The sequence below is a fragment of the Coffea arabica genome, chromosome 2c, assembly GCF_036785885.1.
Source record: "Coffea arabica cultivar ET-39 chromosome 2c, Coffea Arabica ET-39 HiFi, whole genome shotgun sequence".
NCBI classification, from domain to species: domain Eukaryota; kingdom Viridiplantae; phylum Streptophyta; class Magnoliopsida; order Gentianales; family Rubiaceae; genus Coffea; species Coffea arabica.
In genome coordinates, this window is record NC_092312.1 from 31,469,330 (window position 1) to 31,486,352 (window position 17,023).

At 40.3% G+C, this 17,023-nt stretch overlaps 1 protein-coding gene across 1 annotated transcript; it reads right to left on the reverse strand.

Annotated features, from left to right (window-relative positions):
* Positions 1–12,001: 12,001 nt before the first annotated feature.
* Positions 12,002–16,036, reverse strand: LOC113724266 (uncharacterized). The gene is made up of 10 exons (XM_027247188.2): positions 16,011–16,036; positions 14,493–15,810; positions 14,279–14,330; positions 14,036–14,185; positions 13,676–13,909; positions 13,296–13,545; positions 12,955–12,980; positions 12,722–12,834; positions 12,289–12,622; positions 12,002–12,132 (listed from the first exon to the last, which is right to left on the reverse strand). Exons 1-10 carry the CDS (start codon positions 16,034–16,036, stop codon positions 12,002–12,004), a joined length of 2,634 nt encoding a protein of 877 aa, XP_027102989.2.
* Between the last annotated feature and the right edge of the window lie 987 nt (positions 16,037–17,023).

A 17,023-nucleotide genomic window follows, 5' to 3' on the forward strand; every position in this document is an offset into this window, starting at 1 on the left:
CTTTTTTAATCCGTTTCTCCAACCCATTACTCAGTTTCTTGCAATTTGTATTTTCCAAGGTCATAAGAAAAAGCCTGCGCGGCAGCAATTTGTATCATCATTGTAGATTATAATTTCTATTCACATCAAAATCCACGTGAAAATTGTTCGTCATCCTTTTTCCCCTTGAGCTTGGGTTCATTTAATAAAGGATTAACTCCACTTTACACTGATAATTTGTACCATATTATCACTTTGCACCCTAACTTTCAATTTGGACATTTTGATAGTGGCATTCAGCAAATTAATTGAATAGAGAACCGTGCATGTCAATGATAATATGCAAAATTGGTCAAAAAGAGCAAAAAAATTACTATTGGAACAAAATGATACATTTTTAATGATTTATGTGGTCTTTTATTTTATCAATTTTGCCAACAATGTTATTAATTAGACTTAAGTGGACAAATTTGAGACTTTAGGGTGCAAATTGTCCAAAATTAACTAGGAAAAATCGTCCAAAACGTCCCTCACATTTTGTAAAATGACTTTTTTCATTCCTCACTTTTAAAAATATAATTTTACGTCTCTTACATATTCACATCGGTCAAATTTAGTCCCTAACTAGGTTTCCGATCATTTTTTTGCCGGATTCCATCACGTGCAAGGCACATGATCATTTTTTATGGGTAAATTTGTCAAATTATATTTTGCATAATCTAATCTATAGTCCCCCACATTTTATAAAATAATTTTTTCGTCCCTCACATTTTATAAAATGGCTTTTTTCATCTATTATATTATGAAATATGAGGGATGAAAAAAATTATTTTATAAAATGTAAGGGACGAAAAAAATTATTTTATGAAATGTGAGGGACAATAAATTAGATTATGCAAAATATAATTTGACAAATTTACTCCTAAAAAATGATCACGTGCCTTGCACATGATGGAATCCGGCAAAAAAATGATCGGAAACCTAGTTAGGGACTAAATTTGACCGATGTGAATATGTAAGGGACATAAAATTACACTTTTAAAAGTAAGGGACGAAAAAAGTCATTTTACAAAATGTGAGGGATGTTTTGGATGATTTTTCCAATTAATTATTAGGGCATAAATTGAAAATGGAGCACAAGTTCAAGGGTGAAAAGTAGAACTATTTTTTTTTAACAAAATAACCGACATCATCTATCATTTGAAGCAAAAGTAGCAATTTGGTAGAAAATTTGCTAAAAGTCAAGTAACAACTTCCATTTTCTTTCTTTGAAAAAAAAAAATTGATGTGCGTCCCATACTCTTTTGGATTAATGCATCAAAGGATAACTTCTTGTCGCTGGTCCTTCTATTTATTACCCCCAACAAATGGGATGCAAGTTTACCCAAGCAATTGCTCCATTATCTTCATATAATTCAGACTACATTCTAATTTCACTGTTTTCTTAAGATATCCTTGTTTCTTGGAATTTCTTCGATCACAGACTCTATACCAAACCTTTTCTGCAAATTTAGTCGTCACAATTTCTTATTTCAGTACAGCATTAATTCTTCATTACCACCAATTCACAAAAGGAGTAGAAGAGATAGAGAAGCTTCACCAGGCTGTGACTTGTGAGGTCCAAATCATTTGAAGCACTCGTAATTTTCATTTTGCTTTGACTTCACCACATATTTAATTTTCAATTTTTTGCAATTTCTTTGCATTTTGCTAAAATTCGTGCCATATGTTCTTAGCAAAATATTGTTCTTTATTTTTATTGTTGTTATTGTTAATATTTTTTTTAAAATAAATTCTACAATCAGTTTCCAGTTTCCATTCAAGTTTGCATGTGAAGGTTTGAAGTTGAGAATGAGGTGGTCAAAACAATTTTAGTTAGAATATTTTAATTGATTTTCTATTAAGTTTTTAATTTTCCAAAAAAAAAAGAAAAAAAGAGATTGTCATCTTCATTTTCAAAATTCGTCTACTCATCAGTTAATTTTCATAAATAGAAAATCCACAAACCAAAAAGGAAAAAAAAAAACAACTTTTTTGGAGATCATTTTCTTTTCCTTACTACTTTCATTCATAACAAAACAAGATGAGGAATTTACTTTTCTTTACTTCAATTTCCTTTTCCTTGATGAATTTCTAGAAAAAAAATACAGCCTTAGTACTAGGAATCTTCCCCTCCCCTCCCCTCCCCTCCCCCAAACTATGGTGATGTTAACGCGCTTATTAGTATAAATCTTGGATCAATTGGAGTTGAAATTGATGAAAATGAGTTAAAGCAGCATTTTATCTTTGGATTCAATTAGTTATCGTCTTTTCCTTGTTATAAAGTAGACATAGAACCAGCTTAACTTTCAACAACTGCTTTTTCCATAACCTCTTTTCTCCCCACTATTTGAAAATCGTGCAGATCACGGCCTAGATTAGTCTTTTCCATAATGGATTCCATGTTGATTCATTCTCACTGTTGTTGAATATTGAAATTAATCATGAGATATTAGTTGCATGAATAAATTAAATGAAAAAAAAAAGAGAAAAGGAAATCTAATTAGAAATTTTATTACCCATTTAATATGATTTTTTCTAACTTGCATCCAGTTTCATTCTAAAACCCTTAATGTCACTATTTAAAATTTTTCTAAAAGTTAAGTAGCAACTTGGTAAAAAAATTTGCTAAAAGTTAAGTAGCAACTTCCATTTTCTTTCTTTGAAAAAAATTTGCTATAGGCCCCGTACTCTTTTGGATCAATGCATCAAAGTATAATTTCTCGTCCTTTGTCCGCAACTCGTAAGTTTCATTTTACCTTGACTTCACGGAATCTTTAATTTTTCTATGTTTGCAATTTCTTTGCATTTTGTTAAAATTTGTGTCATATGATCTTAGAAAAATATGGTTCTTTATTTATTGTCGTTATTGTTAGTATTTTTTTTTTATATATATATATAGATTCTACAATCAGTCTCCAGTCAAGTTTGCAAGTGAAGGTCTGAGGTTGAGAATGACGCGATCAAAATAATTTTAGTTGGAAAGTTTTTAATTTTGAGGGAAAAAAGAGAAGTTTGTTTCCATTACCTTTTCAAAATTCATCTACTATCAGTTAATTTTCATAAAAACAAAAAGAAAAGCGAAAGATTTGCTTTCTAAAATTCATAAACCAAACAGGAAAAAAAAACATTTCTTTTCAGTGATCATTTTCCTTTTCTTATTACTTTGGCTCATAACCAAACAAGATGAGGAACTTAAACATTTCCAAAGGAATTGACTTTTCTTTTCTTCAATTTCACTTTCATTGCCAAATTTCTAGAACAAATAAGGCCTTAATACTAGGAATCCAACACCCCCCCCCAATGGTAACACACTTATTAGTGTAAACCTTGGATCAGCAGGAGTTGAAATTGATGAAAATAGATTTGATTTTTAAAACTGTTCATCCCATGTCCGTAAGACTTTTGGAAAGAGGATAATTTTGATTACATGGAGTTGATTTGACAATCAAGAAAGTCTTCCATTTCCAAATCACTGATCAAATGATAAATTTAAAAAGTGTGACGCCATATTACATAATCATCTTTTTTGTTATGACTTTTTCATAATCAACTTAAGATAGCCATAGTCATACCTTAAAAAAAAAAAAAAAAAAAAAAAGAAGAGAGACTAAAGATAGTTTTAAGTTTGTGTCCTCTATTTTCAATAGCACCTTAAATTTCAAGTCTGTATAGCACTCTCTTTAATATTTTGGATGCACCTTGCAACAATATTCTTTCTAAAATTTATCTTACAAGGCTTGAATTCTCTCAGACCTAACCGAAGCTTGGTGTTTTGAGCATCATGAAGCAAGTTTGGCATACATCTCAATCATAGATGGATCAGCACTCCACTAGTTACATTAAAGAACCATTGTTGTCATGTTCATCTGGTAATATGACCATATTACCCAAACTTTTAATTCCTAATCCCAGTTTTGTATATGTGCAATTTTTTATTTTTATTTTTATTTTTTTACCCTAAGTATTGATATCTTCGTCAATTGCAATTTTTATTGAGAGCTGAAGTGTCATTTGACTTTGAGCGGCCAGTCACGACTGCAATTTATACTTTATAGTCTTTTGGTATAATTTCAGAAACCTCCTTTGAGGTTTCCAGCAATTACAAAAAGCTCCTCTCAAGTTTCAAAAATCACACCTACTTTCCTCACTTTTAAGGTTTATGTAACAATATTTATATAGACCCAATAGCTTATACTTTTTCACAAATATCCTAAAATACCCTTCTTCTAGAGAACAAGACAAAACAAATTAAAACAAGGTTTTAATCTTTAACTTCTTGTATGTAGTATATATATACTGAAGCAAACAAAGTCCAGTAATTCTAACTTATCTCAAAATTCTTTACTTATTAGTTCTTACCTAATGCAACTCAGTACCACCACTACCAATAATAAACCAAAAAATGCCCCCATGTCCCTAAGAACATAATTCATCATTGCTCTAACACTTTTAGAAATAAAGACAAATTCTACCTTCATAGTAAAATTACAATCAATAGGTAAAAAAAAGAGAGAGCCATTAAATTTTTTAATTGCTAGATTTTTTTGTTTAACAAACATAAAAGTCACTTTTTTTATCTTCCAACTCTCAATTTCATTGTTTTCCCCATATCACTGCCACCTTTTTCATATTCCCCTAATTTGACAATAAAATCCACAATCTGCACCTTGTTAATTTGGTAACTTCAATTGGCTAACATTTGTAAAGAGTAAAACTATTTTTTTTAAAAAAAAAGAAAAGGTCTAAAATTTTTATAATAAGAAAGAGACGAGAAGACAAAAAAGTATAGATAAATTTTGGAGATGGTAAAAAATTGATAGTGATGCATTTTGTAACAATGGTGTATTGTGACGCCCCCGCTTCTCCCAAGGGCGAAACTTAGGGTATCGACCGGACGCCTGCCTAACTCGCGCCAGAACTCAAAATTTCAAAACAATAAAACTAGATATACCCACAAGCGTACTATTCACAATATATCTAACGTCAAAAGAGTTCTATTTACAACTTCAAAAGTATCGAGTCAAACCACTCTAATACATTATAATAACAACCAGCAGAAGGTAGACCCTAAGGAGGGTCCTTATACAAACCACCAAAACAAAAACAAACATCCTAACTGTCCGACTATTACAATCAAACCTAACTATACTAGTGAAGGTGCCAAGAAGTTCCCCGCGTCGTCCCCTGCTAAGGAAAACAAAGGAAATGGGGTAAGCTAGAAGCTTAGTAAGTAAACAGGGGTAAAAGCGTAAATTTCACATTTAAAGAAACAACTATTTCACAAAGCCAAGTCATTTGCCATGCGTGATCTCCTGTCGACACTCCGTCGACCATAAATAAGGTCCGTAGAACTCCACTTGTACACCCACTGAACACCTTATCACCCTCACTGGCCAGTCACCTCACAAACTTGCCCGGGCGAACGAAATCACAAACTTGAGCTTGAGTCACAAGCTCGGATCACAAACTTGGTTCACAACTAGAACCTACGAACTTGGTGACCTCAGACTAGATTGGACTGGCTCTGACCAAGCTCCGGCCTGCTCGAATAGTCCATCCAGATCTTGAGATCGGGCCCACAACTCCAACATATTTCACGAACTCACGAAAGTCACCCTGAGCTCCAAACTCAAGGGGTTCAAACCCAAAATAATTCATATATACACATCTCATGGAAAAACATAGGTACAAACTAGGGTTTAGGTCGAGTGTGATAAAGTACACCCTCGCCTAAGTTCCCATTTTCACATCAAAACACATAAGTAGTTTATACACATAAACGGCCTGAATACTTACCCAAAATATAAAAGTAGTACAAGAGCAAAATCACTTCGGGCGTGTTCGCTAGTAGTGGGCCCCACCGGCTCCGCCTAACTCACCACTGTCTGAAATAGAAAACTGTATCACATATTATCACAAACGGCCACTAACATGCCCAAAACAAGCAAAACGGCAAAATCGGCACATGCAAGTGCGGAAACGGCAAAATGGGCGCACGCGCGCGCGGAACGACAAACGGAAATGGCTAAATCTGCCATCTCAAACCGTTTTGATCAAAAGTTAGGCTAGGAATGTCAGATCAAGGTGAACGAGACACCGTTTCGAAGCTATGAGGAAGGGCTATAATTCTCCTGAAGACATCTTAATCTAGATGACAGGTGCCGAACCTGTGCAATAATAATAAATAAATCCTAACTGCCACCTGAAACAGTCAGTAATCAATTCGAGTACTGGAGCAGGGACTCTAGGTATGCAATGTGTTACTTGATTCACCCTGTTCCCGAAGAGTTTGCTTAATCCGATATACCTGAATTAATTATTTAACTGAATTCCCTAACTAGTAGACAGTGGTAAGCAGGGTCATCTCCTCAGGGACTAGCAAGATATTTTGCTTCTTTTCAAATCAAGATTAATGGGGGTTTTGGTATCAAATGCCAACTAAACGAATTAAATGCAGAAATTAATTAATTGAAAGAAATAACTAAGAGAAACTCTAGCCAATGGTACACTTCAGAAATGGTTCAAGCACTGATCATTGATGCAGAAATAATCCCAACATTTATTAATAGATTGGTTATAGTTGCCATACATGCAATAAACAACCAACCCTTCCTTAATTTATCGATAGCTAAGGTACGACCGTTAGCTATTTCTCTAACCCGAAAACAACCCTAGGTACGACCGTAGGATTTAATTTCTAGGTTGCATTATTAATTAGAAAGGTCCAATCCTAGCTAACAAACACGCTACGAGGGTTTGCTTAAGCTAGATTAAATATTCCCCTGGCACAAATCCAATTATGCCAGTTGCTACTGGGATAGAGATAACGAACAATTACGGATTCAATTACCCCTATATAGCAGAATAGCCTATGTGAATAATCAATTACTGCGCACTAACCAATCATACACAAGGCTATAGCGATTAAAAGCAAGGAATATATAAATATCAATAAATGAAGAGAACAATTAATAATGGTTTAGATCTCACAGTATTAGTTGAACCAATTCATCAGTTGCCCCCTTGTCTAGAATTAGGGGTTTAGTTCCCCATGATTTGATGACAGGCCGCGCGTGTGGAGGTTGTGAAAGTTTTCAAATCTATTTTTCCCCTGCTTCAGTCGACACCGAGAGGATACACCAGGAAATTTCTTATTACTGCCAATTTTCCTCTAAAGCATGCGTCGGATAGTCTCCCAATTTTTTGTCAAAATTGAGTAAAGAGGAAAACCCACAAAGTCCACAATGGCGGCTGCACGTTGCTTTTTCTTTCCTTCCTCACAAAGGAGACATACGAGAGATTTTGTTTCAAGTGCTTGATTTCATGGGTCAAGGCTAATCAAATCTCACAAGCATCCCCAAAAGTCAACAAAAATGGCTATTGCCTGTTGCCTTTCTCTCTACAAAGCTGCGGCTCCCTCCTCTGCCTCTCCTTTTCTCCAAAAACAAAGACAAGCCCCCTTAACCTAAGCCGCGCGAGAGATAAATACAATCCCCCACAATAGCCGAAAAATTGTTACTTGTTTCAAATTGCAGCCAGACTCCCTAGAAATATATTAAAATAAAATCTATTACAATTAGGTTTCTTCAACTTCTCAAACGGGCCCCACGTCCGATGAATCTTCTAAAAGTTGAATTTAAGCACTTTTCAGCAACCATTCCTGCAATTAGCACCAAAACAAAATATCAGTAGAATTCACCCAATTAACGAAAATATTTAGTCAATTAATTGTGCAATAATGCCCAAAATACCCACTAAAAGGTAACCTATCAATCTCCCCCACACCTGAACTATGCTTGCCCTCAAGCATAATTAACTCAGAAGTACAATCAAGATGCTAAGCAAATCACAGCAGTTCATACCAAGAATGGCATTCCAAGATCCCCAAATAACCTTATCGAAATCAGAATATACCAAATCAACAATTCTCGCAATTTAAAGTGCACTCATTCGCTCCAAAGTGTATATGAAATGTATATAAGATGGCTCTCAAAACAACACAATAGAATGACACTACCATAAGCTTGCTCATATATCTTATCTCCACCACTTACTCATGAATTTAAATGCAGCAATCAAGGGACTTGCAAGGTTGTAATGGGGCTAGGGTGAGAAGGTAGGATAAAAAGGAGTCAAGAGGGTGTAAAAGTATAAGGAAGTGCTCAGAAATTCATTACACAGATTCTTGCACATTGGGAACTTCAAGGCATCTCAACCATTACACCAATGAAGCAAATTAGCACTTGCCGCAACCTTCGACTTTTCTTTTCTCCTCCTTTCATTCATCTACTTCCCTTTTGTCTCTTTTTTTTTTTTGTTTTTTGCCAATAACTCCCAACCAGCACCATAGGAATCAATTTTACTTGTTGATTTCCTGCACTTTGTCTTCTTTTCACATTTCCCTTTCTTTTTTTTCCTTTTTTTTTTCTTTCTCTCTTTTTTTCCGATACATAAATGGGTGTAATGCCCCTCGAATAGTACTCCAAAAGTCTGTATAATGAAATCAAAGCACTTCTTCACACGAGGTTCAAAAAGAAAGTCTAAAGAGGTTTCACGGCTAAGAGCTGGGGTCTCAAACAAAGAATAGGGGTTAAGGCTCAACTTGACTCCCTAATGGCAATAAATAATCCAAGGGCTGGTTTTGAGAAAGTCCAAAAATAGGTGCCCTATCATTTCAATGCATTAAACTCATTTAAATGTGGTCTTGACATGCATAACCAAGCAAGTTCTAGAATGACAAACCATGTGCGCTACCCACTCAAAAAACGAAAAATTAGGCTCAAAAATCGCATGAGTGGTCAAATTTATGTCAAGTTCAGCACATTCATCAATCAATTCGTCATCGAGGAAAATAGAACACCCCATGGCATGAACTTGCTACGTACACTCATATCTCAATTGCATTCATCACAGTTTAGACAACTAAAAACACAACCAAAGCATAGTTAACCCTCCCCCACACCTAAATCTTATATTGCCCTCAATGTAAACAAAGTAAGACCAAATCAGAGGTATCGGGGCAACGACACTTCCCTTAAAACGGAGGAGGGCAGAAATGAATCACGATTGTGGAGGAAAAGGCGGGCGGAAGCCCACGTGATGGAGATACTGTGCTAAATTCTGAGCCACCCCGCCCATTTGCCGCTCCATCCGATCCATACGAGTGTCCATGTGCTGCATCTGGAACCGGAGGGCCGCTAGCTGGCTATCGACAGAGGAGGATGGTGGAGGTGCCGAAGAGGATGGTCCGAGGGCATCTGTGGACGGACCACCAGCCTCCGGGGCAGTGGATTTGGAAGCTTTGCGCTTCGGAGGAACGGAGATTGGCCCCGGGGGAGCAAACTGAAAAACGCCCGCCACCTGTCTCACAAGACCCATTTTTTCCAAACAAACCAAATCGAGGGGTTCCATAGTACAAGCACGATGCAAGTTATGATTATTTAAGTCCAAAACCCCAAGATTTACAGCCAACTGAGTGATAAATGAGCCTAAGATTAATGGCTTATTTTTCTTACTTAACACAGTTCGGAGGTGGAGGGCAAACCAGCTACCCAAATTGACCCTAGTCCGAGTGACCATGCACCAAACGAAAAAGAACTCGGGCTTGGTCAGAGTACCCGAGCTATCCTTCCTACCTGAGAAACTATAGGCCATGAATCTATGTAAATAACGGTAGGCGGCGCTCTTAAGATAAGAAGCCTTAGACTGACTGGGGTCATAGCATTGTCGGTCAACTGACAAATCGCTCCAATAATCAAGGTAATGAGAGAAAAATGGCTCCGTGTACTCGCACGCACTGTGCATATATTCCTCACTCTGGAAGTAAGGAATATCAATAAATCCAAGAGCCAAATTAAATTCAGTTATAGATTGGGTGAACTCTCTACCAAGTAATCGAAACTTCACTACCCCAGGAGTGGTAACGGAGAATTCATCATGAATATTAAATTCAAAGGTAGCATAGAATTCCCATGTGAGTTCAGTAAAAGCAGGTAGATTGATAGAAGCATAGCGGGTCCAACCTACGTTAGTCAAGTGCTGCGCGACCTCATCCCTCAGGTTTAGCATATCAAGTGTAGGGCCATGGATGTATTTACAAGGAACTATCTTCCTTGTGCAAGCCGAGGCATACCGCTCCTTGTCGGCAGCCCGGGTGAAGGTCAAATTACCGCCAAAATAGGCCGGAGAGGAGATATGAACCTCCCTATTCCGTCCAAGGCGGGTACGGGGCCCTCCAGGCCCAATCGATGGGGCAGGTCCCTCTAAGGGGACCGTAGGCTGAGGGGTGGAAGTGGAAGTGGAAGGCTTGTTCTTGCCTTTAGTTTTTGATTTGGTCATTTGGTCTATTGGATAGGGCAGAGGCAAGGCAAATGTGCACAAAGGAGGTCAACAGGCAGCTGATTCAGTAAAAGGGTCCTAATCACAGCCTCCAGTCACAGACAAGTGCACAACCAAACAATAAAATTACTCCAAGAGTCAATTAATCCTGTGAAGAAGCAAAAATACTGTCCAAACACTACTAAATCAACCCAAAATTCACTTAATTAGACAATCGCAGCAAAATTCCCCCAAAAACTAATAAAGCAGGCAACCAGGGTAAAAATTCACCCCAACTATCACTGAGTGAGCACAAAATTTGACAATTAGTTAGCAATCACCCACGGATATAGCACAGCACCCAAAATCGAGCACAAAATATCTATCCTCAGCTAGCAACCAAAAAGAATCTGGCCTCAGCTAAGAAAATAAAATCTGGCCTCAGCTATTTAGTGACAGAAAATTAAAGAAAGAAATCACCATGGGGGATAACCGGCAGTTGCTATGGGTGGGGCGTTGCAGGCCGTGCGAAGGCAGCTGGTGGCTGGTGAAGCTGCGCAGAGAGGGGGAGACGTCGCGCACTGGTGCTTGCTGATTCGCGCGCGCCTGGGCAGGACTGCCGCTGGGGATGCGCGCTGGGCTCGCTGCGGCTGGCTCTGCCTAGCGGGCTTGGTGCGCGATGGCCGTGGCAGCGATCTGACGGCTTGCGCTTGCTGCTACAAGATAACGCGAGAGCTGGAGCTGGCGAGCAAAGGGGGTTGCGCGTCTGTTGCTTTGGCCGCTTGCTGCGCGCGGCGGCTGCTGGACGCCTCAAGTTGGGCTGCTGCTGAGCAAGGTGCGGACGCTCAGGAGGGAGAGGCAGCAGCGGACTGGGCAGCGAAGGGGAAGATGGGCGGCGAGCTGGCGGAGTACGGCTGGTCAGTGGCGGACGCGGGCTGGTAGTGACGGCGGCAGGCGTGGGCTGATCTCAGAGGGGGAGAAAGGAAGTGGCGGACAGCAAGTGAGAAGCGGCGGCCAAGGGAGTAGGGAAGAAGAAGAAAGAAAAGAAAGAAGAAGAAGAAAGAAAAAGAAAAGAAAGGAGAAGGAGAAAAAGATTAGGGCTCCGGGTCTTTGAAAATTTTCCTTTCTTCTTTTGTTTTCTTCCAAGGGCAAATTGGTCTTTTACTCCTTTTGTTTTTTTTTATTTAAAGAAACCTCTGGCTTAGGCGTGGGCACGCCTAACTGCTATAGAGTCCGCAGATCTTGAACGAAAGTTTCTTTCCTTCCGGCGTGACCACCTGGCGTGGGCACGCCTAACTACCATAAAGTCCGCAGAACAATTCTCAGAAATTGAGTTCTGTCAGGCGTGACCACCTGGCGTAGGCACGCCTAACTGCCATAGAGTCTGCAGATCTTGAACGAAAATTTTTTCCGTCAGGCGTGACCATTTGGCGTGGGCACGTCTAACTGCTGTGGAGTTCGCAGAACCTGAGCGAAAAATTCTTTTTCCTCAGGCGTAGGCACGCCTAACCACTGATCTCCTGCCACCAAACATCAAACCATCAATTGACACTAATACTTAACTAAAACTTCAAAAATGCATGAAAACTGAAACAAATAGTCTTGGGTTGCCTCCCAAGTAGCGCCTTTCTTTAACGTCTTTGGCTAGACATGGCCAGGACCCTCAAGCATGATAAGGTGGATCTTGGAGGTGTTTAACTTCCACTTCTTCAACAGAAAATCCCTCATAATAAGGTTTGAGACGATGGCCATTCACCACGAACTTTTTCTCCGTTTTTAAACTTTGGATCTCCACTGCACCATAATGAAACACATTAGAAACGACAAATGGACCAATCCAACGAGAACGCAACTTACCGGGAAAAAGTTTAAGTCTCGAGTGATACAAGAGGACTTTTGTCTCCACTACAAAAGATTTTCTGGAAACCTGTTGATCATGAAAGATTTTACTCTTTTCCTTATAGATCGTGGCATTCTCATACGCTTCATTTCTTATCTCATCTAACTCTTGTAGTTGCAATTTCCTTTGGACCCCTGCTTCGTCAAATCCCATGTTACACTGCTTCACTGCCCAAAACGCCTTGTGTTCGAACTCCACGGGGAGATGGCAAGCCTCACCGAAAACAAGTCTATACGGGGACATCTCAATCGGCGTCTTATACGCGGTTCTGTACGCCCATAGTGCGTCTTCTAGTTTTAAACTCCAATCCTTCCTATCCGGACGCACCATCTTCTCCAAGATCGACTTGATTTCCCTGTTTGACACTTCGGCCTGACCGTTTGCCTGTGGGTGATACGGTGTGGATATTTTATGGAGTACACCGTATTTTTGAAATAAGGCAGTGATAGTCTTGTTACAGAAATGTGTCCCCCTATCACTTACCACCGCTCTTGGCATTCCAAAGCGGACAAAGATATTAGATTTTAAGAACTCTGCAACCACTTTAGAATCATTAGTACGGGTGGCTTTTGCTTCCATCCATTTAGAAACATAATCTACAGCAAGTAAAATGTATAGGAAACCAAAAGATGAGGGAAAAGGACCCATAAAATCTAACCCTCAAACATCAAAAATTTCAACAAACAACATGGGGGTTTGAAACATTTGGTCCCTACGAAAAATATTCCCCACCCTTTGACACCTATCACAGGATTTACAGAACAAATAAGCATCTTTGAACAGGGTAGGCCAGTCAAAGCCACTCTCCAACACTTTGCGAGCTGTTCGGTTGGGCCCAAAATGCCCTCCACATGCAAACGAATGACAGAAATTTAAAATGGAGTGAAATTCACCTACACTTACACACCTCCTGAGCACTTGATCCGAACATTGTCTCCAAAGGTATGGGTCGTCCCAAATGTAATATTTGGCATCACTCTTCAACTTATCTCTCTTAGCCTTCGGCCACCCTGCAGGCAATTGATTCGTCACTAAGAAATTTACTAAATCGGCATACCAGGGTACAGACGCGTTCACAGCAAGTAGTTGTTCCTCTGGAAATGCCTCCCTCAATGGTGGCTCCTCCTTATGAGCAAGTAGGCGGCTCAAGTGATCAGCAACTAAATTTTCTGCCCCACTTTTATCCTTAATCTCCAAGTTGAACTCCTGAAGGAGTAGGATCCATCTGATGAGCCTTGGTTTAGCATCCTTATTCGTCATCAAGTATCTCAAGGCTGCATGATCAGAGAAAACTGTTATTTTGGCACCTAACAAATAAGGTCTAAATTTTTCTAATGCAAAAACCACAGCTAGCAATTCTTTTTTGTTGTAGAGTAGTTGAGTTGAGCTCCATTTAACGCCTTCGATGCATAGTAGATTGCATGTTTGCAGCTCTACCAATCCGTTGCCCCAGCACCGCTCCCACTGCATAGTCACTGGCGTCACACATTATCTCAAATGGGGGGCTCCAGTCTGGAGGTTGGATAACAGGCGGTGATGTCAGTGACTCCCTCAATCTGTCAAATGCCACCTTGCACTCTTCGGTGAAGTCAAATGCCACGTCCTTCTGCAATAGTTTGAACAGGGGTGCTCCAATTTTTGAGAAATCTTTTATGAATCTCCTGTAGAAACCTGCATGACCCAAAAAGGAACGCACCTCCCGTACACTTACAGGGTAAGGCAAAGCAGAAATAATATCGACCTTTGCTTTATCTACTTCTATACCCCTGGCCGACACTACATGCCCTAAAACAATACCATGATCCACCATGAAATGACATTTTTCCCAATTTAGAACTAAATTTGCTTCAATGCATCTCTTCAAAATTAAAGCTAGATTATCCAGGCATTCATCAAAACTATCCCCATACACACTAAAATCATCCATAAACACCTCAATAATCTTTTCTACATACTCAGAAAATATACTCACCATACACCTCTAAAAAGTTGTTGGGGCATTGCAGAGGCCGAAAGGCATCCTCCGATATGCAAATGTACCGAAGGGGCAGGTGAAGGTAGTTTTCTCCTGATCCTCTGGTGCTATCGCTATCTGAAAATAACCAGAGAAACCATCAAGAAAACAGTAATAGACACGGCCAGCTAACCTTTCTATCATCTGATCAATAAAAGGTAGAGGGAAGTGGTCCTTCTTTGTCACAGCATTCAGACGCCGGTAATCAATGCACTAGCGCCATCCTGTAGGTTTTCTCACCGGGACCATCTCACCCTCTTGGTTCTCCTCAACAGTTACTCCCGCCTTTTTCGGAACTATTTGCACGGGGCTCACCCAAGGACTATCTGAGATGGCGAAGATGATCCCCACCTCTAGGAGTTTAAGTATCTCCTTCTTGACCACTTCCATCATTAGTGGGTTCAATCTCCGTTGCCCTTGTCTAACTGGCTTTGCATCATCCTTAAGCCGGATCCGATGCATGCATAAGGAGGGGCTAATTCTTTTGATATCTGCTACACTCCACCCAATCGCCTCCTTATGATCTCGAAGAAGGCGAATCAGGTTGTCTTCTTGCCTTGGTGATAAGTGTGCAGATATGATGACTGGTAACGTCTCATTATCTCCGAGAAATGCATACTTCAGGTATTTCGGAAGAGGCTTGAGCTCCAACTCAGGTGCCTGCATAATTGAAGGCAACAATTTCGTCTGAGTTTCTGGTACGAAAACAGACGTAAGCTCATACCTCGGGGAGATTGGTGGAAGCGAATGCAGTGCTCCAACTGCACAATATAACTCATCGCTCAGTCCCACATCAGGAGTTGCTCCCAACTCAAGATGTTTGGCTAATGCCACTGCTAGTGCATCAACCCCCTCCAATTCAAATATTTCCTGCACAAGGGGCTCAACAACACTTAAAGCATAAACAGAGTTAGACTCATTTGGGTACTTCATCGCATCAAAAATATTAAAATTTACAATTTTCTCATCGAACTCCATCGACAAAGTACCCTCATTTACATCTATTTTGGTCCTAGCAGTGCTTAAAAATGGTCTACCTAACAAAATAGGAGACGGATTTAGTGCCCTTTCATCCCCCATGTCTAGGACATAGAAATCTGTAGGAAAAACTAACTCATTGACCTGCACCAAAACATCTTCAACTAACCCTTCTGGGTAAGCATTGATGCGGTCTGCAAGTTGGATTATAATGCCTGTGCCTTTTAATGGACCAAGATTAAGGGACGTATAAATTGTTTTAGGCATTACATTGATTGACGCCCCTAAATCCAACATTGCCTTCCTAATCGAGACACCTCCTATCTTGCAGGGAATGGTGAACATACCTGGGTCTCCACATTTTGGTTGGAGTTTCCTTTGGAGCATGGCTGACACATTTTCTCCCACCGCCACTCGTTCATCTCCCCTTAGCTTCCTTTTGTGGGTGCACAAGTCCTTCAAAAATTTGGCATATTTTGGTATCTGCTTGATTGCATCCAGTAGGGGGATGTTAATCTCTACTTTCCTGAATACATCCAAAAGTTCCTTTTCCTTTTCTACTTTTCTTGTCTTCGCCAACCTGGAAGGGAAAGGAGGTAAGTTAGATGTAGTAGTGGGTGGAGAAGTGAATGTTACCTTAGGATCTTCTCGGATACGTTTTTCCTCTTCAATTTTCTTTTCTATCTCCTCCTCACTTTTGCTTTTTGAATTTTTCACTGTAGGCCCTTCCAGTTCCTTGCCACTCCTTAGCGTCATGGCACTTACATTCTTGGGATTTACCTCGGGTTGCGATGGCAGTTTCCCATAAACGTGAGACTCCAAGCGGTTGATGGCAGTTGCCAGTTGACTTATTCGAACATCTTGGTCCTTCTTGTCAGCTTTGGTGTCCTGCTGGAGCTGTGCGGTATTCGCGGCCAAGGATCTGATCTCCTATTGAAGCTGTGTAGTAGTCGTGGCCAGGTTGGTAGTAGTCGTGGCCAGGTTCTTGACTAGGTCCTCCAAGGAGCTTCCTGTATTGGAGGATGAGGGTTGAGATTTTGGTTGCCAAGGCTGGTGGAATCCTGGTGGACGATTCGGGAATGAACCTTGTTGCCTGTTCCCATAACTGAGATTGGGATGGTCTCTCCAACCGGGGTTGTATGTGTTGGAATACGGGTTATACTGCCTGCGGGGCGCGGGCACGCCTCCGGCCATATTTACCTGTTCCGCCCCGTTCTCTTGCAGAATGGGGCACGAATCCGTGCAGTGGTCCATGCTAGTACAGATTCCACACACCTTTGCTCGCGGTGTGTCTCTCATGGCCAATTGCCTGACAGCAGATGTCAACTCAGACAGTTGCTGTTGGATGGATGACGTCTCTGCCTCATTGACTCTACGGGTAGGATTGCTCTCACGGAAATCGAACTGCTGAGAGTTTTCTGCCATGGCTTCAATAAGGTCCCACGCTTCCCTCGGTGTCTTGTTCGCCAGGGCTCCTCCACTCGGAGCGTCAATAATACTCCTGTCAGTTGACTGGAGTCCCTCATAGAAGTACTGGATCAACAGTTGTTCACTAATCTAATGTTGTGGGCATCTAGCGCACAACTTGTTGAACCTTTCCCAAAAATCGTACAATGACTCCCCGGAGTACTGCTTGATGCTGCAAATCTCTTTCCGCAAACTTGCAGCCCGGGATGCGGGGAAAAATATCTCCAGGAATTTCTTCTTCAATTGTGCCCACGTGGTGATACTACCTGCAGGTAGGTAGTATAGCCAATCCTTCGTTGCATCCTTGAGAGAGAAAGGAAAGGCTC